General features: G+C 38.9%; 1 protein-coding gene across 5 annotated transcripts in view; it reads right to left on the reverse strand.

The window, feature by feature from the left end:
• The window catches only part of LOC140879459 (uncharacterized), a 51,395-nt gene that overhangs the window by 4,032 nt on the left and 22,503 nt on the right, over nt 1-24,860 (reverse strand). For 3 of the 5 annotated variants that reach the window (XR_012149425.1, XM_073283153.1, XM_073283157.1), the window contains exons 4-17: nt 24,334-24,444; nt 24,169-24,219; nt 23,963-24,063; nt 23,555-23,648; nt 16,438-16,569; nt 16,084-16,347; nt 15,893-15,971; nt 14,732-14,820; nt 14,559-14,642; nt 14,333-14,407; nt 14,193-14,240; nt 5,445-5,540; nt 5,067-5,296; nt 83-3,612 (exon numbers count right to left, since the gene is read on the reverse strand). Coding sequence is in view for 4 of the 5 variants with exons in the window: in XM_073283153.1 (XP_073139254.1) it covers nt 83-3,612; nt 5,067-5,296; nt 5,445-5,540; nt 14,193-14,240; nt 14,333-14,407; nt 14,559-14,642; nt 14,732-14,820; nt 15,893-15,971; nt 16,084-16,347; nt 16,438-16,569; nt 23,555-23,648; nt 23,963-24,063; nt 24,169-24,219; nt 24,334-24,444 (4,984 nt within the window). In the remaining variant the exon portion in view is untranslated. Of the gene's footprint in view, nt 1-78; nt 3,613-5,066; nt 5,297-5,444; nt 5,541-14,192; nt 14,241-14,332; nt 14,408-14,558; nt 14,643-14,731; nt 14,821-15,892; nt 15,972-16,083; nt 16,348-16,437; nt 16,570-23,554; nt 23,649-23,962; nt 24,064-24,168; nt 24,220-24,333; nt 24,445-24,860 lie in introns of all 5 variants that reach the window. The other 2 variants (XM_073283155.1, XM_073283154.1) reach the window with 2 other exon arrangements.

A 24,860-nucleotide genomic window follows, 5' to 3' on the forward strand; every position in this document is an offset into this window, starting at 1 on the left:
AAAAATCTTACTTTTAGTCTTTAGAATACCAAATCTGACAGACTAGAATTAAACTATATTTGCAGCCCATGGCAAAACTTACCATTACCAGACATTCCAAAAGTTTCAATATTTCTCCAAATACATTCGGGGATCAGAGAGATGTCTTCGACTGGAGAGAAAAGGCAAACACTTGCAATGAGTGCCAAGGAGAACTGTGTCAACGGTCCATAGCATGAAGGTTGCGCAAGAGTTGTCAAACACTGAAGAATACTCTCAGCTGCTGCTAGAAATGATTGCAATTTACTTCTCTCTACATATGGAATGTAGTAGATAAGAAGTGCTGTTGCATGGGTTCTTAAAAGCAGTGACGTGTCGGATGACGCCATCAAGACCACTTGGTCCCAGGTAGATGAAACCAGAGCACATAATTTTGGCTCATAATCAGAAACCTGTAGGTTTGATGAGCATATTAAAGTTTCAGTTGTTGAAGACAAAAGCCACCTTCCTCCATTGGCATCTTGGCCAACAAGTCTACCCAAGTGTTTAAGGGCAATATATCGCTGTTCAGGCTCAGGATGACCGAGCAAGGAAATGAACAAATCAAACAAGGGTATGGGCATTTCAATTTGACAAAGGCTATGGATGCCTCTCGCCAGAATCAATGATATCATCTTATCAGTTTGTAGTCTCCAAATAATTTTTGGTGCACTGTCCGAAAAGTTCTTCACCACTGAGCTAATGTCACCAATCACATTATCCAAATGAAAAAAATGAGGCACTCGTAGAAGTGATTCAAGTAGTACAGATGCAACCTCCCAACAACGATTTTCTTGAAGCACTAAGATCATTCTAGAAAGTCCTTCAAGACTAGTATTCCAAAATCCAGGGAATTCATCAACAAACCTACTTCGAAGTAGCTTCTCTGCTTCTGAAGAAGCAGAAGCCCTCTCTGCAATAAAAAACAAACACTTCGAGTACACGATACACTCTGCAGATGTGAATGCCAACTTCTTTGCCAATTTATGATGTATTTTCCAGCATTGTTCTATGGTTGGATTGAGTTTTGAAACAAGGGCCTCTAGGTGTTTGGAAATACTCTTCATCTCCTCCAAATCAAGTTGAAAACTCTTTTGACTTGCATCAACATCCCCACTATTGTTATCTTGATGCCTCTTTGAATCCTCGGTAGGAGAAACAGAGTGGAATATGTCACCGAGAAACCCTGAGTGTGGCTTGGGTAAACCTTCATCACTATCAAAGGTATAGTTAGTACATGATGACATTTTAAGTGGAATGATGCCCCAGATTCTAGAAGTGCCAATCAGTAGGTCTTTGCAGTTTTCCATGAGTGCCTGATATGCACATATATAATCATGAAATGCAATTGTTCCCTCGAAGAAAGTAAAATCAGCCCATAAGATGGCAGACTGCAATACCTCAGCTTTCCTATGGAAAGATAAATTACCAAAAATGGTGGCCAAAACAAATATTGTCAAAGCCTTGCATTTTCCTACATCTTTTGGAGAACCTGAACTTTCATCATGTTGTCTAATGTTGTTAAAAAGCTGACCGAAGCATAAAGATTCAAAGTTATTATATGACACATCAACCAAAAGCTTTTCCTCATCAGACACCTTGTTCAAGGAATATGCTATGATGGGCTTCAACAGGCGCAATATGGAATCAAGAAATGACACATCAGAGTACGAAGTCCTGCATAGAGACACAAGCACTTGCACCACTTTGGGTATTTCAGGTACCATTGCTTCCATGTGCTCCACCACAATTGCTTCAAGAATGAATAGAATGACAGCTTTAGCATTCTTTGCAACAAAACCTTTGAAATAAACAGGTTCACACTGAAATAAGTCTGGGGGCTTCTGAATTTGAACAAATGGCCATGAACATAAACTAGAAAACCAACACATCAGATCTGGCACGAGAGCGGAAGAGAGAAATTTCAGTTGTAAACCAACAGCTTCCAATATAATTTCCCCAAAGGCTTCAAATTCTTTCTTCAGATTGGGAAAGAATTTACTGACACCTGGATATAAAGCATGAAAAGATTGCTCCCCATCTTGATACCCGTGACTTCTGCCTCTATCCTCCATGTTATTATCCTGGTGGATACCAAGTCCTTGAATCGACTCATTCTTACGTTTCAGTTCAGTGATATTATCTAGAGAGAGATCATCAGAAAATATGGACAAAATATATGTTAACTGTGACAATTCGGAAACAAGGAAGAGCCGCTCTTTCAGATATTGCTTTGCATTACGTGAAACTGCCATCCAACCAAAATACCTAACCAAAGGTAGAGCAGAAGAAGAAAAGGCAGGCACTTTCTGTAGCCACGAAGAAGCAGGAATTAAATTTGAGAACCGAAATCCACTTTTAGCATTGATTGACAGTTCATATCTTTCATCATTACCGCTTGAAGCAATCACCAACCTGTTGAGAAGAATCCAGCGGCATTGGACCTCATGCAGCTTAGAACTTTTCAATTGTGAATTTCCTTCAATTTCAAATGATTTCAGCTGTCCCTCAAAGGTCTCAGCAAAATTTAATATTATGTCAACTACATGCTCCGGGGAACAGAACAATTTTGTAGCTGAATGCAACAAGAAGAGAAGACACCACATCAGAATCTCATGCATGTAATATTGCCCCCAATCTGAATTCCTGTGCAGACGCCTAACCAAAAATTTGCACAGCATCGCTTGGTTTTGCCGAACCAAGGTAATAGCATCTGCATTTAAAATATCCTTCTGGTTCAAATTTATAACATCTTCATTCTCTTCAACATCTGATGCAGATATCTCTCCCTCCAATGCAACTTTGTGATATTTACTGTCTAACTCAGCTGCCTCAATCAAAATTTCAAGAACAACTCTGTCTCTTTTCCTTTCAATGTCAGCCACCAGTTTCAAGTCATTGTTTTTTTTGGGAAAAATACTGTTAATATCTGCAAGCCCACGATTTTCACTGGTCTTTATATTTTGCATATTACCGACACCAACTGAAATGTCCTTGAAAGACTTCATGAAGTAGGGATTAATATAACACTCTGCTGCCAAAAGCAAAGCATCTATCGTAGCATCATGACTCTCCCGAGTAATTTCGTTCTGGGAGCTCAAGTCCAGAGCTAAGCGCCTAAACTCAGTAGCCCTCAGCTCACAGTCTCGATAATTCATAAGATGTGAATAATTAGCCATCAAATTGTACAATTCTATTCCATGACTGGAAGTCGATGCCGACTCGTTATGAAAATAGTTAATATTTTTCTGCACAGAATTATTGAACTCAGAACGAACATTTGTACTGCTTGAATCAGAAATATTTTTGTCTCGACTGGCAGGAACATTGGTAAGATACATTCTATTCACTTCCGGAGGAGCAAAAAGAAGACTTACATCTTCAGGAACATCCACTTTACCACTGATGTCAACATCATCAACCTTCCCATCACCATTTTCTTGGCTATGTAATCTGGAAGAGGCTATTCCATCAGAAGAAGCAGAAGGCAAGGTGGTAAATGATTGTGGTTCTTGTGTTGCTAAAGCAGAAAACTTGCGGCAATCAATATCAGGAGGTAACTGCAACTGAGCATCCAAAACTGCTAGAAGCACACTGCATAAAGAAACACTTCAGTGTTATTAACATTACAATGTAATGACCAATAAAATAAATGGATCGAATTAAACTCATGGTTTTCGAGATTGTAAAGGCTGTTAAAAATTACTCTTGTTTCGTATGAAACTACGTGACTACAATTTTGGAAGGTAACAATAATAGGTCAAGGCCTTTGGATCAAGCTACCGGAAATGATGACCCTTTTACTACATTCTTGTCACCATACTTTTAATCTCAACATTCTGCTAATGATGCATGATTGGCAGGGTTAGTATCGGTGAAGGTGTTTAGAAGATGGTGAATAAACATCTCACAAATTTTTCTTTTCAACTTGAAAATAATAAGGGTCCTTCACCATTGTTAGCAATCAAGGACAAATTTCGATCTTCTTTGAAGAAAAGTGTGGAAATAGTCACATTGGACTCAGCGAATCCAAATCAGCAAAGTGATAAATGGTGCATAAATATAAAGAGACCAGGTTTATTTATGGAAGTTCGAAGGACAAAACCCTTTTCCGTCTCTTTATTCTGTTCCAGAAGTTATCACTAAAGACTTTGATAATTACAACTATTATAACTACCCAATTCGGTAGGGCTACCAAATGCTTACTGAATCACCTAGAACACAACTTCAATACAAGGAAATGATTTCTGTGGAAATTTTTTCACACAGTTACGACTCACACCTTTGAATGAAATACAACCGAGGATAAAAATCAACTCTGATACCGCTTGTTAGGATCAGTGGAGGTGTTTACATGGGGTTGAATAATCTCATCACAAATTTTTCTTCTACTACTTGAAAATAACAATGCTCTTTTGCAATTGCTTTTAGTCGTTCAAATTTGAACGTAGCAAAATATCCTACAAAAGGTCGTCTCAAAAACACTCTACAATCTGCGAACATTTTCAAGTTTCAAAAATTTTGAAGCACACGTTCAAAGTTTATCTGATCAATTTATAATTAAAAAGAGTTGCAATAGCTCGTTCTTGAAATGTTCTGAAATGAACCAATCATCGAAAGATTATATCAAGTTCGGTTTTCAGAAGGAATGGAAGTCACTCAAAATAACCTCAAAACTGATATAATATCATTGAAAACAATGCAAGTTGAAATAATAAAAACATTTCGGTTGAAGTATTTTATCAAACACATAAAATGCTTCAACAGTCAGTCACCATTAAAGTTGATATACAACTTTTAAAACACTCGATGATTGTACTTTTGAACGACTTGCTGATAATTGAATTATTAGACTGGAAATATATTACACACCCAATTGTTCAAGCTCAGGCCTCTGGACAAATTAGGAAGAGATGATGAACTTGAATATTGTCTGAAGGCAGACTTAAATATTGCCATTACCTGGGTCAAGTTGCAAATAGTAGAAAAATTGCAAGCCCTGATGAACTATGCACACAAGTTTAAATTCAGTTCATGGCTCCTATTACCTCGGAGCAACTGATCCACGTCTCCACTCAGCTTCCAGTGACGAAAGCACCGCAGACTTTCTTATTGCCGCACGAATCACATCTAACGCAATAGCACAATTTTGTTCTTGATTTTCAATAAAAAAGGAAGACACATTTCCAAAAGCTATCATGCCCTTTAAGGGGGTCAAAGCAGGATCCAGATAAGGTTCCAGCATCTCCACCAAGAAAAGTATCTGATGCTTTGCCTCCTGAAATACACGAAGGCGATGCATAAAAAATCAAAACTGAAAAAGAAGTTTTTAAAAAACATTTGATATGAGGCTCGAGGTCCATGGTAGAACTTTGGAGAAAAAAGACCTACAATTTCATTTCAAAATTCTCCACTCATGGAACTACCTTATAGCTTGCCAATACATCATCCATGTTTCCAGATAGTGCCAGGACGATATATTTGAGGGCGGCACGTGCACGGGACAATGAAAATCGAGCACCCTACGCAAAACGATACAGAAAAACTTTTAATGCTTAGAATAAGGGACTAAAGTTTCAGTCTGTGATCGTAACAAAAAGATCAGTTTTACAAAGCTTTTGACCTAGAATTTTCTGATTAGTATCTAATGCAGATTCTTTGGATCACGACGTCTTACGCTAACACCCATAACAAAGTACACAGCCACTTCCAATGAAAAAATATCCTCTTTCATTCATGTTATAGAGGGCTCTAAGGGCCATCCCAATAAGGATGGATCATCTATCAGTAATAGGATCCACCAGTCACCTAAGACCAACACTCAAGAAATTAGAGGAACACTTCCTTTTGACTTTGGTAAGCTACAAAAGTAACAAGAATTCATCTCTATACAATACACAAATTATGCATCATTTTCGATAGAATACTGTGTTCTAATTAGAATTTAGACCAGAGTCCCAATTATGATTTTATCAGCTAGTCACAGTACATAATGAGAAAAGATAAATAGTGGTTCTGTTTATAACAAAAAATCAAAACATAAATTAGAGGTTCCTGATAGCTATATGTTGTGCCCACATATGTGTGTGTGTGTGTGTATATATATATATATATATATATATATATATATATTGTGTGAAAAAGAAAAATGAAAGGGAGAAAAAAAAAGTCCTAAGAAGAATTGCGTAATGTGTGAAGTTCTGGGGATGATGCTTTAAGAAAAGACAAAAACATTAAAACAAAAAAAAATCATTTAATGGCGCATCAAGGGGTGACTTTCACGCACATTGAAAGAAAAATCATTTAATGGACACCAAGGGGTGACTTTCATGCACATTGAAAGATATTCGCTTTCTTTAGACATGTGCATTTATGTAATTAGAAAAAGAAACATAAACTGTTATCCAAAAAAATAAAAGAAATAAACAAACATAAATTGAAGTTTCCTTAGTTCAAAAGAAGAGAGTGCATATCCGCTTTCGGTTGAATATTCTATTTCTTAATTTCTAGGATTTTCAATTTTGTATTATGGGTATATTATCAAGTTAAATTAGGAGTGGATTATTTCTCTACAAAATGTTTTCTTTCTATATTTTCTACATGGTATCAGAAGATCCGGTAAAACCCTAGCCATGATCTCGTTCGGCAGTATGGCATCTTCCGATGACGATCCGCAGCCCAAACTGCCGCCGCCGAACGCTACCGCGTCACCTCTTCCCGACGCATACCTTTCTTTTCCATCAAGTGCCATAATAACTGTCCACAACTATCTCCAATGGTCTCAGTCCGTCAAGATGTTCATCTGCGGCAAGGGAAAGAAGGATCATCTCTCGGGTGCCTCGAAGTGTCCCACTGCTGGTGACGCGAAATTCAAGATTTGGAATGCCGAGAACAACATGATCATGTCTTGGCTCATTAATTCTACGACCCCTGAGATCGGTGAGACTTTTTTACTCTACCATACGGCCACGGAAATCTTTTTTTTTTTATAGGAAACTAGAATTTTATATATATAGTGAAGTAAGTAGATACAAAAAGTGAACCAGCGGTCCACAAAAGCTAACTAGGTCCTTTGCAAACAAAGGCAAAAATCATCTAAATCAAAGCCAATTTCCAATCCCTATACAAGTCTAATAAAGCCAAAGAATGGAAGCTAGAACCCTTGTGAGCCCACATGGAAACTCTCAGTTTGACTTTGTCCCAAACTTCCTCAACTGTTTCTACACTATCATCAAAAATTCTTCTATTCCGCTCCAGCCAAAGCGACCAACATACGCAGTGAGTCACTATCAACCAAAACACTCTCCCTTTTTGTCCAAGCCGACCTCCTAGATCCATAGCAAAAAGATCTTTTGTTGAGTTCGGGATTACCCAAGACAGTCCCAGTTCCTTGAGGGCAAGATTCCACAAGAAACCAGAAAACGGACAGTGAATAACCAAATGGTCCTGAGTCTCCCCCCCCCCCCCTGTTTGCATAGTACACACCAGCTCGGGCTAAGGGAGATGTTCGAAAGCCTCTTTTGAATCAAATCGCAGGTAGGCAGCCTCCCCAACGCAGCTGTCCATGAGAAAAACTGAACCTTTGTCGGAATCGGTGCTTTCCAGATTGGGTAGAAGAGAGGGAAAGTAGGGAATCGCACGACCGGGAACAAAGACTCAAAGAAGGATTTAACTGAAAATACACCTGAGCTGTCCCACACCCATTTCCTCACATCCTCAGCGCCCTCTATTAGATTGACCCCCCTCAAAAGTTCCAGCACATCACCTAAAGAGAATAGGTCCGAGTTATTTCGCATCGAGGGCCTACTCTATGGTCTGCGCCAAGGCGATGACATTGTCACCACCTATTTTAACACTCTCACCCGTCTGTGGCAGCAACTGGATTTATTCGAGTCTCATGCCTGGACATGTCCCACTGACGAAGCTCTCTTCCGCTCTACCTTGAAAACAAAGCGCGTATTGCTGTTTGTGTTGGGCCTGAATCAATCTCTCGATGTCGTGCGCGGCTGTATTTTGGGCACCAAGCCACTGCCTGGCCTTCGTGCAGTTTTTTCTGAGGTGCGCCATGAAGAAAGTCGGCGCCAATCGATGTTGGGCTCTCCTGGTACGTCCCCTTCTGTAGATGGGTCAGTACTTGCATCTCACCGACCCTCTTTCAATACTAGCACGGGGCTCCTGCCCATCCACCGCTGTCCGCTGCCTCACTTGGGGATCACCACATCCACAATGGTCGACCATGGTGTCCAAAGTGCATAAAGCCGAATCACACCCTCGAGACTAGCTAGCGCATCTGCGGGAAGCCAGCCGATTGGAAGCCGACTCGAGCTCGACAGTCAACAGCTGCTGCTACCGAAAGTTCCTCCTCAAATCCGCTGCCCTTCACCAAGGAACAATTGGAGATGCTGAAATCCATGATCAGTCAGCCCTCGGCTCCTTCCCCGTCACTCCTCGGGTCTGGCAACATTGCCCATCACTCTGGTATTGACCGCTTTCCCAGTGCTTTGCTTTCGAAACAAGAATTATCTAATGTTTGGAGTGTTGATTCGGGTGCATCAGATCATATGACTAGGAACTTGTCTTTATTGACTCATATCGTCCTTGTGGAGGTTAACGTTCAGTTCGCATTGCTAATGGGTCTAGCTCCTTGGTGGTTGGTATTGGTTCAGTTACTCTAACCCGGGATATTTGTTTACAGTCTGTTCTCTTTGTGTCAGAGCTTACTTGCAATTAATAAATTGCGGCACTGTATTGTCAGTCAGTCAACTCAATTCCACTATCAAATGCGGCACTGTATTTACTAGTGACTCTTGCATCTTTCAGGATCTGGCTTCGGGGAAGACGATTGGCGGTGCTAATCTTCGTGCTGGTCCATTCTTTTCCGAACGGAAGCTTCTCCCAAGATTGGACCTCCGAGTGTTCCTGACTCCTTGTTTTCTACTTACTGCTCCGTTTTTCATTCCAATAACGATAGTAACTTGTTATTATGGCATTACGATTAGGGCATCCGAATTCTTTGTATCTATCCAAGTTGTTTCCTTATCTTTTCAGTAACAAAATTTCAAAATCTTTACAGTGTGATATTTGTCACTTTTCTAAACAAACACGTCACTCCTTTACCACACAACCTTACAAACCATCTACCCTTTCTCCCTCATCCACATTGTCACATTGATATATGGGACCGTCGCTCGTCAAAAATTTCACAGGTGCCCGCTGGTTCTTCTTATTTGTGGATGATCATACACGACTCTCTTGAGTCTTCTTGATGAAGGAAAAATATGAAACGACATCTCTGTTCAAACGTTTCCACACCATGCTCCAAACACAATTCTTCGCCCATAACCAGATACTCCGTTCTGATCGCGCCCGTGACTATTTTCAACTCTGTGTTGGGTGATTACCTTGCCACTCATAGCATTATGCGTCAAAGCTCTTCGTAGACACCTCTCAGCAAAACGGGGTCGCTGAACGTAAAAATCGTCATTTGCTTGAGGTTGCTCGTTCCCTTTTATTCACATCCAAAGTGCCTCAAGAATTTTGGGGCGAGGTAGTCTTGACTGTCATGTACCAGATTAATCGTGTGCCTTCTCGCGTACTACAATTCGAGTCCCTTGTCAATTCCTTACTCGTATCATTTCCAAATACGCATCTTCTTCACTCTCTTCCCGTCAAAGTCTTTGGTTGCTTTGTCTTTGTTCATATTCATTCCCAACACCGCAACAAACTCGATCCCCGGGCAATCAAATGCATTTTCTTCGGGTACTCCTCAAACCAGAAGGGATACAAATGTTATTCCCCTACTACCAAGAAATTCTACCACTCCATGGATGTTACCTTCTTCGAAAATGAGCCTTTCTAACCTAATTTCTCCATTCAGGGGGAGCGTAGTAGTGAGTCTCCAAATTGGGTTCCTATACTGCTCGAACCAAATGAACCCATGACTCGTCCAGAATCGAATCCTTCATTTGAGCCACAATCAACACTGCCTGACCCTCAGACACCACTCAAGATCAATTCTGGTCTAGGAGAAATATAGTTCAAATGGAGAGGCAACATGAACCAGTACAAAATCATCCAGCCCATGACACTTCTCTAGAGTCAGCATCCACAAAAGATAACCAAGGTACTGTTGATCTCAACTATTGACCCTAACAATGTCGATATACCTACTGCATTGAGGAAAGGGAAGAGGGTATGCACACAACACCCGATAAGTAACTTTGTCTCGTTTGAGTGGTTATCATATGCATATCGTGCTTTTGTATCTGGTATAACTATAAAAAATTTCAGACTTCATCTATCAAGGAAGCCTTCAAAGATCCAAAATGGAAAGCAGCAGCTTTTGAAGAAATCAAAGCTCTCGAAAAGAACAAAACCTGGCATATTACTGAACTTCCACCAGGGAAACGAACAGTGGGGTGCAAATAGATCTTTACAGTCAAACATAATCCGGACGAAAGCACTGAACGGTACAAAGCTCGTCTAGTTGCAAAGGGGTACACCCAATCATATGGAATTGATTATCAGAAGACGTTTGCACCAGTTGCAAGACTTAACACCATCAGAGTACTTCTCTCAATTGCGGCAAACCTCGATTGGCCCTTATTTCAATTGGATGTCAAGAATGCTTTCCTGAATGGTAATCTTGATGAAGAAGTCTACATGGACATACCTCTAGGCTTTATACCAGAAGCAACGAAGAATAAAATGTGCAGGCTGGAAAAATCTTTGTACGGGCTGAAACAATCGTCTAGAGCATGGTTTCATCGGTTTACAAATGTCAGTGTTCTAAAACGCAGCCGCCGGCCGCACCAGAAAAGTGGTAATCGGTCGCCCTAGGCGTCCTGGCCGCTTAGGCCACAGTATGCGGCCCTAGGAGTCCTGGCCGCTTAGGCCACAGTATGCGGCCCTAGGCACCGCCTAATCGGGTTGTGCGGCCTAGGCGCTGCAGAAGAAGAAAATGTAGGCGGCTAAAGAATGCTGCAGAAGAAGAAGATGAAGGCGGCTCAAGAATGAAGACGTTTTATTTAGGTTTTGTTTTTTAGGTTTTGTTTTTGGGCTTTTAGTTAAAAGCCCAATACCTTTTAAAAAAAAAGTTAAAGCCCAATAAAAAAATGAAAGCCAATATTTTTTTAGAGGCCTTGAACTAAAGTCCAATAAGCAAAGTCAAGTCTACCCTAACTTGAAAGGTAATGTTATATATTAATTTGTAATGAAAATTTGAGCTAGAAAGAAATTTCGAAGGAATTTATGATTTTTTTGTTGATACCGGGGAATCCGCCTAGCGGCGCCTAGTCCTCGCCTAGGCGCTAGGCGCTGGTCGGGAGCCCGACTAGCGCCTAGCGAATTTTAGAACCTTGACAAATGTAATGACTGATGATGGATATTTACAGTGCCAGTCCGACCATACCCTGTTTGTTAAAATTTCTGATGGAAAAGTTCCAGTTCTCATTGTCCAAGTTGATGACATTGTACTTACTGGAAATCATGAGAGGGAAATGGATCGGATAAAAAGAGTCATTTCAAAAGAATTTGAAATGAATGACCTTGGACCTCTTAAGTATTTTCTAGGCATGGAAGTTGCCAGATCTTCACTTGCGATTTCAATTTCTCAGAGAAGGTATGTTCTAGATTTGTTGAAAGAAACAGAGATGTTAGGGTGCAAAACAACTGACACCCCAATGGAAATGTCAAAATAGGAACAAACGAAGATCGTGCATGTAGTAGCCCGTAACCAAATTAGGTAAATAAGGGAAATAATCGCAATTAGGAACCTTGAGTTCGGACGCTCCGAAAGGAAGATCGGAGGCTCAGAACGTGATCGGACGATTCGAAGCCAGGATCGGAGGCTCCGAACGTGTTCGGACGCTCCGTCGGCAGGTTCGGACGGCCCGATCGGAGTCCAGTATTACGTCATTGCTTACGTCAGCAAGATGGCGTCATTGCTGACGCATTGATGGGATTTCGGACGCTCTGAAGTTGAGTTCGGACGGCCCGAACGTGTTCGGAGGCTCCGAAGCCAGTTCGGACGGCCCGAACTCCTTCTATAAATAGGGGTGCCGAGCCTCACTTTTGAGTGCACCAATCACTTCTCTTCTCTCGATTTCCTTAGTCTTCCAACTTAGATATAGGGCATTCTAGGCGTCCCATTGAGAATCCGAAAGTGGCATAGCGATCCAGGCGTCGTAGCGGAGCTGTGGCCTAGTTTTGAGGCAAGCGACAGCAACGGGCTGACGACGGACGCAGGTATAGCTTTTGCTTCCTAAAAATATTTAGGAGTATGCAATAGCTTAGTTAAGGCTTTTAGAGCACTATAATGATGTTAGTATCATTTGGCAGTGTAGTGCGAATTATAGGCGTGGACCTAGAGCTGGTAGAGCTTGCCTAGTATTTGAGGTACGAAAGTACTGTTCGAGATATCCTGACTGAGTATGCATGTATTATGTGACTGCATGATTTACATGACATGATTATATGCTGCATACATTTGCATATTGAGCTATCTGTTTTGAGATGTCAGTTAGTGGGGTTCTACCCTATCCTGTTAGTGGATGAACTTCCATCGATTTGGGTCCGGAGTATCCACTGGTTTTCGGTATGTGAGCCACCTCCTGAAGCGACGGCACAGCGTGCTACATACCAGGGCCCGGTCTGTCTTTGTTATCCGATTATTGGCCTCTAGTCGGTAGGAGGTACACTTACATGCATGTATACTCATACTCTCGTGCTGAGCGTTTTATGTTCACGTTTCGTACTTTATGCATCTGGACACCCTATTCCATGGGGCAGGTTTGCGATTGGATGAGGCGGGTGGATCCAAGAGGGGCTAGGCAGTGGATGGCCAGCTGGAGCTTCGCCTAGAGTTTTATTGCATTGGGTTGATACAATATTCGATTTGGTTGTATAACTATTTGGGTATTTGCAGATTCCTTTCCTTGGGATTGTATAATATTTATTGCTTCCGCAGTTTATTTCTGATTATTGATTAATTAAGTAAATTGCATTTCTAAGTTTCTGATTAGTAGGTGATCTATGGTAAGGGTCACTACAGTCACCAACTGACAAAGGCATGTATCAGTGCTTGGTGGGTAAAATCATACACCTTTCTCATGCCCGACCAGATATTGGTGGGCAAACTGATACACCTTTCTCATACCCGACCAGATATTGGATTTGCCGTGAGTGTGATTAATCAACACATGAATAGTCCAACTGTGGAACACATGGAAGCAGTTTATCGCATACTGAGATATCTAAAGGAAGCAGTGCATACTGAGATACCTAAAGGGAGCGTCTGGCTAGGGATTACTCTTTAAGAAAACTACAGTAAAAAATGTCAAAATCTTTATTAATGAAGATTGGGTTGGTTGTCCAATTGACGGACGATCTACTTCCGGGTACTGCTCTTTTGTGTGGGGAAATCTTGTCACCTGAAGGAGTAAGAAACAAGCTATTGTAGCACGCAGTAGTGCAAAATCATAATATCGTGCTTTGTCCAATGGGATTTCTGAAGGGATGTGGATTAAAAGGCTGCTCAACGAGTTGAGATTGGAAGATAATCATCCAATAGATATTATGTGTGATAATCAGGCTGCCATAAGATTGGCCATAAATCCCGTGCACCACGATAGAACCAAACACGTCGAAATAGACAGACACTTCATCAGTGAGAAGATTGAGAAGAAAGTAATTCATCTTCAGTATGTTCCTAGTCACTTGCAGATTGCACATATCCTGACAAAAGCTCTTGCTCCACCTACCTTTGAAGAGTTGCAGTCCAAGCTGGCAATGACAAACGTATACTACCCAATTTGAGGGGGAGTGTTGAATATTCTATTTCTTAATTTCTAGGATTTTCGATTTTGTATTATGGGTATATTATCAAGTTAAATTAGGAGTATATTATTTTCCATAATTTAGCATTAATTCAGACTTATAAATTAGCAATTAGGTTGTACTCTTCATTCTTGAATTAAGGAGAATAATATTTGTTCTCTGCAACTACTTTCTTCCTATATTTTCACACTTTCTTCTAAGTAATCTCTGCATTTTACATTCCTCTAAACATTCTTCCTGAGTAACAGGAAAAACACATGAAGTTCCTACATTCCACCTGCCGGAAAAACAAGAGAAACTCATCTTGGAATTTGGGAAATAATAACTAAGAAACATACTTGGATTACTCCTAAAAGGTCCTCTAGTAGCTCCAAAGTTAAGTCCACCTGCAATCCCAAAGCATACAATGATAAATGACTATGGGTCCACCTGAAGCCCAAAACTATGTAGCAGATGATTACGCAAGCTATCGTTCAACCTTTGCAATTATTTGAGCAATGCATGGTGCCAATACACCAGAGCATAGATCAATAAGAACGCATGCAGCCTTGGCCTGAAAATATGTTAAAGAATAAAGAAGGTTATCTGACAAGCAAGAAGAAGAGGAGAGAATAGATCAAATCTATATATAATTAGGAAAAAATCTGTTGAGGAAAAAATTTAAGTATTTTGAAATTAAATAAAGTAAAAAAGAAGTAACCAACATGTGATGGCAAAAATGACAACAAATAGCCAGCACATGCACGAAGTAGAGGACGGTACACCAATGAAGATGAAGTTGCCACAATCTGCCATTGCACAAATAAAAATCAAGATAGAAATTAGGACTGAGGGAACAATGAAAATTAAGCAGAAAGACATTTTGATCTATCAATACCTGAGACAATGCATTTTGCACAAATGGCTGCTTCCAAAGAGAGAAGCTGTCATCAATTTGGTAAGGGCTGCTGACAACAGGCCGAAGTGCTAATAAACATAGGACAAAGAAGTATCAGTTGAGGCCTCGAAATCCCTAAATGAGAGCAAGTTCTTTTTTTATAGGTAACGATAAAATATTATAGAATAGTTTAACTACAAAAGTGGACCAGAGGTCTACGCCTAACTTATTAATAGAATAGTTTGATTACAAAAAGTGGACCAGAGGTCCCTAAACGAGAGCAAGTTATGAAACCTAATAATTAGATCAGCAATAATACTATTTAATGATTGATTAATGCATCAAAATTCATAAATAAAAATATAAAATATCAATAGTTCATATCATGCTAAAATATTTTATTCTATTTTAATTACAAGATACGAAATTTCTAATGCATAAAAGTTATGTAGAAATGTTTAATGTTCTAAGCTGAAAATCAGAAGTACCACTCAGGCGTTCAAAAGTAATACGTTTCATTCCAAATTAGTGACACTAGTTCAACAGTAAAGTAAATATGTAACACTCTCGTGAACAAAATACAATTTATGTTTTATGAGACACGAAGCACATTAACTGATGAATCAATTTACAACTTGTGAAGGAGGGAACATAACTTTGAACGATTAGAAACTTCCCTTCTCATCTTTACAAGGACGGAAATATGCTAAATATACAATAATGAACATGTTTCTCTAAAGATGTTTTACAAATAACTAAAACAAAAGTATTAAAATAAAAGCGTAAGGTAACTTGAGAGGGACTGTTGGCTGATTAGGATGATTAAGTTATCTTTAGACCTGTTTTGAATATGAGAATTAATTAATTAAATTTGTTGCCATGGAACATTTTTTAGCAAAGGCGGTACTTAGTACTAATGTTTTCTCTAAGCTATCACTATCTACTCAAATTTAGGGAAAGATCCACATAAATTCTTGTTCAAGAGTTCAGTAGAATAAGTAATTTTCTCCGTTTCAGAAAATAATTTGACAAAAGTTAAAGAAATAAACAGTTTAGAAGAATAAATGATTTTCTCAAAGTTTTCTCTGTTTCATGCAATAAAGAAATAAACAACTAAACATGCTTTAATTTTAGATAGGAAACTGGAATCAAAAGAAGGACCTGGAAGCAATGCTTGTACCAGCGGTAGTGCCAAAAAAAAGTCTGAAGTGTTCTCTGCCAGCTTGCTACATTGTAAAGGCTGGACAGGAATTTAATTATAGCTGTCTATCAAACATCAAGACGATGCAATGGCAGAATTATTTCTATTGACAGTTTTAGTTGGCAAGGCACTTCTGCTCCATTTAACCAACCTGAGATGCAGATGCATAAAGAACATGCAAAATCCCTTCTTCTACCGCCTCAGAATCTAATAGATTGAGGTATGTTGAATCCCAATGATCATCTGGCATGTTAAACTCTTCCCCAAACAAGTTTGAATAGTCGGTTAAGGAAACAGGAGCAACACGTTCAGGTTTAAGACCCTCTTCAGCTACAGCAGATGTAACATCGGAAGCTAAAGTAGATGCTTCTCTCCAAGTCGTAGACTCTGAAAGTTTCTTAAGAATCCTTGATGCCTACAACATGACAAGTACCAGATAAAGAAATACTAACCTGATTTAAAAAAATTCCAAGAAAGCAAATGAAAAACAAGAAGCATATCTTACAAGCCTGCACAATTTCCCCAGGTTAGGATCTTTATAAGCTTTTCTAAGCAATGTGAAGATTGCATCAGGACGAAAGACGAAGTGACTAGAAATTGTCGACAGTGCAGATGATGTATTTCGTGATCTCCTTGGCTATGTGCAACAAGACAGAAAATTAAATAAGTATCCAAGCACTTCCACAGTAAGAGTCAAAAGAAAGTGAAAGTAGCTGATTTCACTAAACTCTAACAAAAACTTCTTGATTATTTCAAGCCTGTTTTCATATAAATACTGCCAATAAAATAACTCACGATCATGCATCACTAAGAAGTTAAGAGGAAGGCATGATATTTAATGTTTTTGTTAGTTGTCTCACATCGGTTGGATAGAGTTCCTGGGAATTGCATAAATGGATTTGGACAATCCTCCCCCCTTGCACTTTTAGAGTTGAGTTAGGTCTAAGTCTAACTTCTTAACATGGTCTCAGAGTTGGACCACCCATAATTGGCCACCCAATAATGTCTCAGTTAAAGATAATGGATTTGGACCTAACTCAACCCCAAAATCCAATGTAAGGAGAGAGAATTGTTCAAGATCATATACGCAACTCTCGGAAATTTCATCCAACCGATGTGGGACAATTACACACTAACAACCCCCCTCACGCCCAGGAATGAGCATATGGAGAGTGGAGATAGTAATGGGTAGCCCAACTTTTTTCTTTTTATAAGAAACACATATATTATATTATTAATAAAATAAAAAGTAGATACAAGAGGTGGACCAGTGGTCCACAAAGTACTCTAAAATAGATCAACAATTATGCTAACTCCAAACCAAACTCCAATCCCTATACAAAACTGAAATCGCAAAAGACTGAAACCCTGATATATTATGTATCCAAGTAGATACTCTTAATTTTATGTTGGAAGATTGAAATTAATTTAGGAATAATTGTTGTAAATCTGTAAATTAGCTAAGATCTTTATATTATAGGAAAGTAACTAATTAGGAAATATTCTTTACCTAATATCCGTGATTGACATCCCTGATTTGTAGCATTACATATGCTCTTTAGGTTGTAAATCTTATAAAAGGATGATCAATAATAGAGAATTATTATTCCCTGCAAATTCTTTCTTTCAACGTGGTATCAGAGAAGAAGACATTAGCTCTAATTATATGTGCTATCCAACGGCACAAGAGCTTTGGGAGAATGTAAATCAGATGTATTCTGATTTGGGGAATCAATCTCAGATCTTCGAGTTAAATCTTAAACTCGGAGAGATGCGACAGGGGGAGGATAATGTTACAAAATACTTCCACTCCTTGAAGCGTATATGGCAAGATTTAGATCTCTTCAATACCTACGAGTGGAAATCTGTTGAGGATGGACGCCATCATAAGAAAACTGTGGAAGATAATCGCATCTTCAAGTTTTTGGCCGGCCTCAATGTCGAATTTGATGAGGTCAGGGGCAGAATCATTGGAAGACAGCCCCTGCCTCCAATCGGGGAAGTGTTCTCAGAAGTTAGAAGAGAAGAAAGTCGTAGGAATGTGATGTTGGGAAAAAAAGCGCAAGAAACTGCCGCTGAAAGTTCAGCGCTGATAACCATGGGTGGAGGCATCAATAAAACCACCATAAATCAGCGAAAATATGATGAAAAGCCACGTGTTTGGTGTGATTTCTGCAATAAACCTCGCCATACACGTGACAATTGTTGGAAGATTCATGGAAAACCTGCAAATTGGAAAGGAAAAGCAGTTGACAAACAAGGGCGAGTATTCTCCACTGCTAATGAAGTCGAGACCAGCCCCTTCACTAAGGAGCAGATAGAACATCTTCTTGAATTGCTAAAGACCAATTCACCATCCGGTATTCCTAGTGCTTCTGTGGTAAACACAGGTAATGAATTAAATGCTCTATCTTGCCATCTCAAATCTTCTACTCCATGGATCATTGATTCTGGAGCATCTAACCATATGACCAATTCCTCAAATATATTCGAATCCTATTCACCGTGTCCTGGAAATGAAAAGGTTAGAATAGCTGATGGCAACTTCTCTTCGATTGCAGGAAAGGGCCTAGTAAAAATTTCTAAAAGAATAGATCTTAAATCTGTTCTCCATGTCCCTAGGCTAGCTTGTAATCTCTTGTCCGTCAGCAAACTATCTAAAGATTCTAATTGTTGTGTTATCTTTTATGAATTTTATTAGAAATGAGACTTGGACCTAACGCACCTCAAAAGTTAGCTCAAGAGGTGAGGATTACCCTTGTCTATATTAAGGGCTCCCAGTACTCTATCCTACCGATGTGAGACAATATTTCAACACACCCCCCACACGCCCAGGAATGAACATCTGGAGCGTGAAGATATTAACGGGTGATCTAATCGCCCAGGAATGAACATCTGGAGCTTGAAGATTGGCCTAATTATAGGCAGCCCAATTATGGGCGATCCAACACACGGAGGACCTGGTCTCTGATACCATATTAGAAATGAGACTTGGACCTAACTCACCTCAAAAGCTAGCTCAAGAGGTGAGGATTGCCCTTGTCTATATTAAGGGCTCCCAGTACTCTATCCTACCGATGTGAGACAATATTTCAACAAATCTCATTGTGTTATTCAGGACCGGAGCTCGGGGAAGACGATTGGCAATGCTAGGTTGATCAATGGTCTCTACTACTTCGAGGGTGATTTACAAAGTAATAAAATGGCTCAAGGACTTAGTAGTATTGGTTCTCTCTCTGTTCGTGATCAAATAATGATTTGGCATTATAGATTAGGGCATCCTAGTTTTTCTTATCTAAAAAAAATATTTGTTCCCATCTTTATTTCAAAAAACAGACCTTTTATCATTCCAATGTGAAAGTTGTTTTTTGGCAAAGAGCCAACGCTCGTCTTACATTTCAAAACCTTATCGTGAATCAAGGCCTTTTTACCTCTTTCACAGTGACGTTGGGGGACCCTCAAAAGTTACCACTGTTTCAGGAAAAAAATGGTTTGTAACATTTATAGATGATCATACTCGTCTTTGTTGGGTATATTTAATGAGGGAAAAATCTGAAGTTGAAAAATTTTTTAAAGAATTTTATCAAATGATTGAAAATCAATTTCATGCAAAAATTAGCATTTTACGATCTGATAATGGGACAGAATATTTTAATACAATCTTAGCAACATTTTTGAAAGAAAAAAGGCATTCTACACCAATCCTCGTGTCCTCGTACTCCTGAACAAAATGGAACAGCTGAACGTAAAAATAAGCACTTGCTAGAAGTAGCAAGGGCTATGATGTTTCACATGAATGTTCCAAAATATTTTTGGGGGATGCCATACTTACTGCATCTTACCTAATCAACAGAATGCCTACAAAAGTGCTGCAGTACAGCACCCCATTGGAATGTTTAAAAAAGATTTTTCCTGATACTCGAATTAATTCAGAATTACCTTTGCGAATATTTGGATGCACTGCCTATGTGCATATTCACAAGGGATCACGGTCAAAGTTGGATCCTAGGACAGAAAAATGCATTTTCACAAGAAATACTCCTAACCAAAAAGGCTACAAATGTTTTAATCCTCTTACAAAAAGGGTTCACACAAGTATGGATGTTTCTTTTTTGGAAAATACTCCATATTTCCCTAAAAATTTAATTCAGGGGGAGAAATTAGCGGAACAAAATTTTTGGGAAATCGTTGAACCTTTACCTGCTGTGATTTTAGATATAGAAAAGGAGAATCAGGAACCCCAATCTGCTGAATCCGGATCAGCATTTGATCTGTCAGAGAAAGAAATACTACGATTGATAAAAAATCGAGAAAATCTTGAGCCACTGATTTATTCACGGAGGAAACTTCCTGGACAAAGTAAAGACCATTTGATCACTCCAACGCATGGCCAAACAGAATCCCTGACCGACGGTCTTCTCCAAAATGTTTCAGGTGATTCTTCTGCATCTATACACTCTCTTCCCCCCATTGTTATCAGCCCAAATTCATCAACAGCTCCTCATAATGAACGAAAAAAATCTGCATCAGAACCTGTCTTAGAATCAGCCCAAAACCTTTCTATTGCACTTAGAAAGGGGGTCCGAACATGCACTAGATATCCTATTGCTAAATACATCTCATACAACAATCTGTCCAGCAATTATAGAGCATTCACAACAAAAATTTCAGAACTTGCGATAACCAAAAACATTCAGGAAGCACTAGATGAGCCGAATTGGAAATTGGCAGCGTTTGAGGAAATGAATGCGCTGAAAAAAAATGATACTTGGAAGGTTGTTGAATTACCAAAAGGAAAAAAGGTTGTAGGCTGCAAATGGGTTTTCACAATAAAGAGCAAAGCTGATGGAAGTGTTGAGAGATACAAAGCCAGACTTGTAGCAAAAGGTTTCACTCAAACCTATGGGATAGACTACCAAGAGACGTTTGCTCCGGTAGCTAAAATAAACTCCATCAGAATTTTGTTGTCTCTTGCAGTAAATTTCAATTGGCCTTTACACCAATTGGATGTAAAAAATGCCTTCCATAATGGAGATTTAGAGGAGGAAGTATTTATGAGCTCTCCACCAGGTTTTGAAGAAAGTATGAGTTGGGAAAGTGTGCAAACTAAAAAAAGTCCTTGTACGGACACAAGCAATCCCCTCGAGCCTGGTTTGAACGCTTTGCGAAGGTGATAAAGGGTTATGGATATACTCAAAGTCAAGCAGATCATACTATGTTTTACAAACATTCAAAAGGAGGAAAGGTGGATGTCCTGATTGTTTATGTGGATGATATTGTGATAACTGGGAATGACTTCTATGAATTAGAGAAGCTGAAAGGAGAACTTGCCAAGGAATTCGAGATCAAGGACTTGGGAGCATTAAAATACTTTCTTGGAATGGAGTTTGCTAGATCCAAAGAAGGTATTTTCGTAAACCAGCGAAAGTATGCACTTGACTTGCTTAATGAGACTGGTATGTTAGGTTGTAAGCCCGCTGAAATACCTACAGAACCTAATGCAAAGCTGCAGATTGCCAAGGCCGAGAATGTGAAGGATCGTGAGCGCTACCAAAGGCTTGTTGGAAGGCTAATCTACCTTGCCCGTACACGTCCTGACATAGCATTCGCAGTAAGCATGGTTAGTCAGTTTATGCATGCACCTAGCTCAGAGCATTTTGAAGCTGTTTACAGAATACTAAGATACTTAAAGGGAACACCAGGAAGAGGACTCTTGTTTAAGTCAAGAGGAAATCTACAAATTGAAGCCTACGCTGATGCGGAGAGGCAGAATTTAGAGCAGTAGCTCATGGAATTTGTGAAATTATGTGGATTAAAAGGTTTTTGAATGAGTTAAAGGTGTCGGGATCATCTCCTATGAAGTTATATTGTGATAATAAGGCTGCAATTTCTATTTCTCACAATCCAGTTCTCCACGATCGTACAAAACATGTGGAAGTGGACAAGCATTTTATTAAGGAGAAAATAGACAATGGAGAGGTGTGCATGACATATATCCCCACAACGGAACAAGTGGCTGATGTGTTCACCAAAGGACTACACAAAAAACAGTTTGATATCTTTGTAAGCAAGCTGGCTATGGAAGATATCTTCAAACCAGCTTGAGGGGGAGTGTTGGAAGATTGAAATTAATTTAGGAATAATTGTTGTAAATCTGTAAATTAGCTAAGATCTTTGTATTATAGGAAAGTAACTAATTAGGAAATATTCTTTACCTAATATCAGTGATTGACATCCCTAATTTGTAGCATTACATATGCTCTTTAGGTTGTATTATTCCCTGAAAATTCTTTCTTTCAACGTTTTATCTTGTCCCATAGCTCTCCAACCGAATCTTCTACATCTTCAAAGATCCTCCTGTTTCTTTCGAACCATACGATCCAGCAAACACAATGCACTATAACCGGCCAAAGTATTTTCCCTTTTTTTCCCAGTAGGCCCCCTAAATCTGCAGCGAACAGATCCTTCGTAGTCATTGGTGTCACCCACGACAATCCCGTTTCCTTCAACACTAACCACCATAAGGAGCTTGTGTATGGACAATGAACAAGCAAATGATCCTGACTCTCTCCCCCTTACTTGCACAGCACACACCAATTAGAACTTAGAAGACAAGTCGGAAACCTCTTTTGAATCAATTCACAAGTCGGCAATCTTCCCAACACTGTTGTCCATGTAAATACCTGAACCTTAGAAGGAATAGGAGTTTTCCATATCGTTCGAAAAAGATCAAATTTTGGATACAAAGCTTCCGGAAAGAAAGAGCCAAAGAAAGATTCAACAGAAAACAATCCTGAATCGTCCCACTTCCAAAACCTAACATCCTCACCTCCCTCCACTAGGCTAACTCTGCCCAAAATTTCCATTAACCTGATTAAATCACACAACTCCTCATCCCTAAGATCGCGACGAAAATGCAAATTCCAGGATAATGAATTGGAAGATGTGAAGGAAGGTAATTCCATTGATAATGTAAACTCCTCATCAACCTGAAAATTTTTATTTTTTAAAATTAGTTTTTTTAAAAAAATGATTTTTTTTTTGTAATTTTATATCAAAATTAAATCCGAATCTAATATAAATTTTAATTATCACATGATCCTTTTTATATGTATATCATATGATCTCGTTTCTTATCAAAAAATATATATATATAAATTTTAATACTTACATCAGGATAAGATTTTCTTCTTATAATTTGAAAACACATGACTGGATTAAGTGATTAACTAGTCAAAAATCAAAATGTAGATGTTGCGTGTAAAAATGTTGAGGTTGTGGGAATACAACTATCTTACGGATTAATATGATTGGATACGTTTTCAAAATTTATAAGAAAAAAAAATACGTGAATAGTGGGGAGTTAGAATCGTATTGTTGAAATCTAAAAAGGCTTCACCAAACTACGTTTTTCTATTAAGCCCTCTCCCTTATATATAGCAATAGATAACGCCATAGTCAATACATCAAAAAGGTAATTCTTTTCCTCTCAATAACATATACAATCAGAGTACAATCCAGAAGAAATAAAATTCTAGAAAGAGAATATTCTACAAAATAAGGTAGTAACTAGTGCTACGCGCAACATTTAAGTAGAATAAAATGACTTCATGAGACAGTACCTCAAAATTGGAGGAAACCATCAAGGATGTTGATGGCGGATTGATCTTAGAAGCTTCGTAGTCAGAAACATTGATAGCCATTCTCGCAGCTTCTCTGCCAAGACTCAGAAAACATTTGTTAAGAACTGTCTCAAACAGAGTTACATACCAAAAACTGACATGGTTGTGTATGGAACAATTTAACCATATCTGCATCAGAAATAAAAAGCAGATAAGACTTGATAGCAGCACCAAATAATTGATTTTCAGACATTTTGAAATTTCAAGTACTCGTCCTTTTAATGAATGTTCCCTAAAATGGGTCGGTCGCATGATAGAAATCTTCTATTAGTCATCACCATTGTCCAAGGTAGAACAAAGGCATATAGACAAAATTTATGGACTTCAAATATACATTAATTTACCAACCTTTCATTTGCTATCTGAAGGATCGGATAAAATGGACCAGAAAGCATTGCAAGAAAACGAATGGCAGGTTCTGCGCCTTCCGAAAAGCTATTAAGATCAGCCTGTGCGGTAGAATTAACATGCATGCCAGACTTCAGTTATCAGAGGAAAAGATCAAGCAAAGAAAAACCCCTTTCCATGAACTAAGACAGGCTCAAAATCTATACCTCAAAGTAAGGAAGAAATTTGGCCAACCGGCTTGTGATATCTTGAAGCAACTAAAAATTAATAGTTAGAAAAGAAATCATAACAGGAACTAAAAAGAGAAATGTCTGAATATACAAGAATCTAAGCAGCATCTCTTGCACTCTAGGTATATGCAGTTTGTTCACCTGAAGATGCATATCACCAGCATCTTGTTTGTGGGATATTATACTTGGTAGCAAGTAGTTAGCCACTGAATGAAACTCTGGCTCAAGACCAATGACTGGAACCCCAATAAGCTGTAATACGCAGAAGCATAAAACATAAATACTGGCATCATAATTTCAAGACATATTAGCAGCCAAAGGTTTAATAAACGGTCACTTTTAGTTTTTTCTATGCAATAAAAAAGCAACAATGAGAAATGTGTGCGGTAATCAAGGCAAGAAAAGTTTGCACACCATTCAAATTGTATCTAAGAGTGATTACAATCCCATAGAATGAAAGAGAAGGTATTCCACTAGTTGCGATTGCGAGGAACGAAATCTTTAAAAAATTGTTATCAGCATTCTGAGTAGAGTTGACAAACGAGTTGGCCCGTTGTTGAGATATGCGATTATAATAGACTAAATCAAATCTTGTTTATTTATGGTTGATAAGATATTTTATCTTTGGTAGGATTGTAAATTATTTAGGTTGATTCAGTTACCCAAAA

This window comes from Henckelia pumila, chromosome 2 (genome assembly GCF_033568475.1).
Source record: "Henckelia pumila isolate YLH828 chromosome 2, ASM3356847v2, whole genome shotgun sequence".
Classification (NCBI taxonomy): Eukaryota; Viridiplantae; Streptophyta; class Magnoliopsida; order Lamiales; family Gesneriaceae; genus Henckelia; species Henckelia pumila.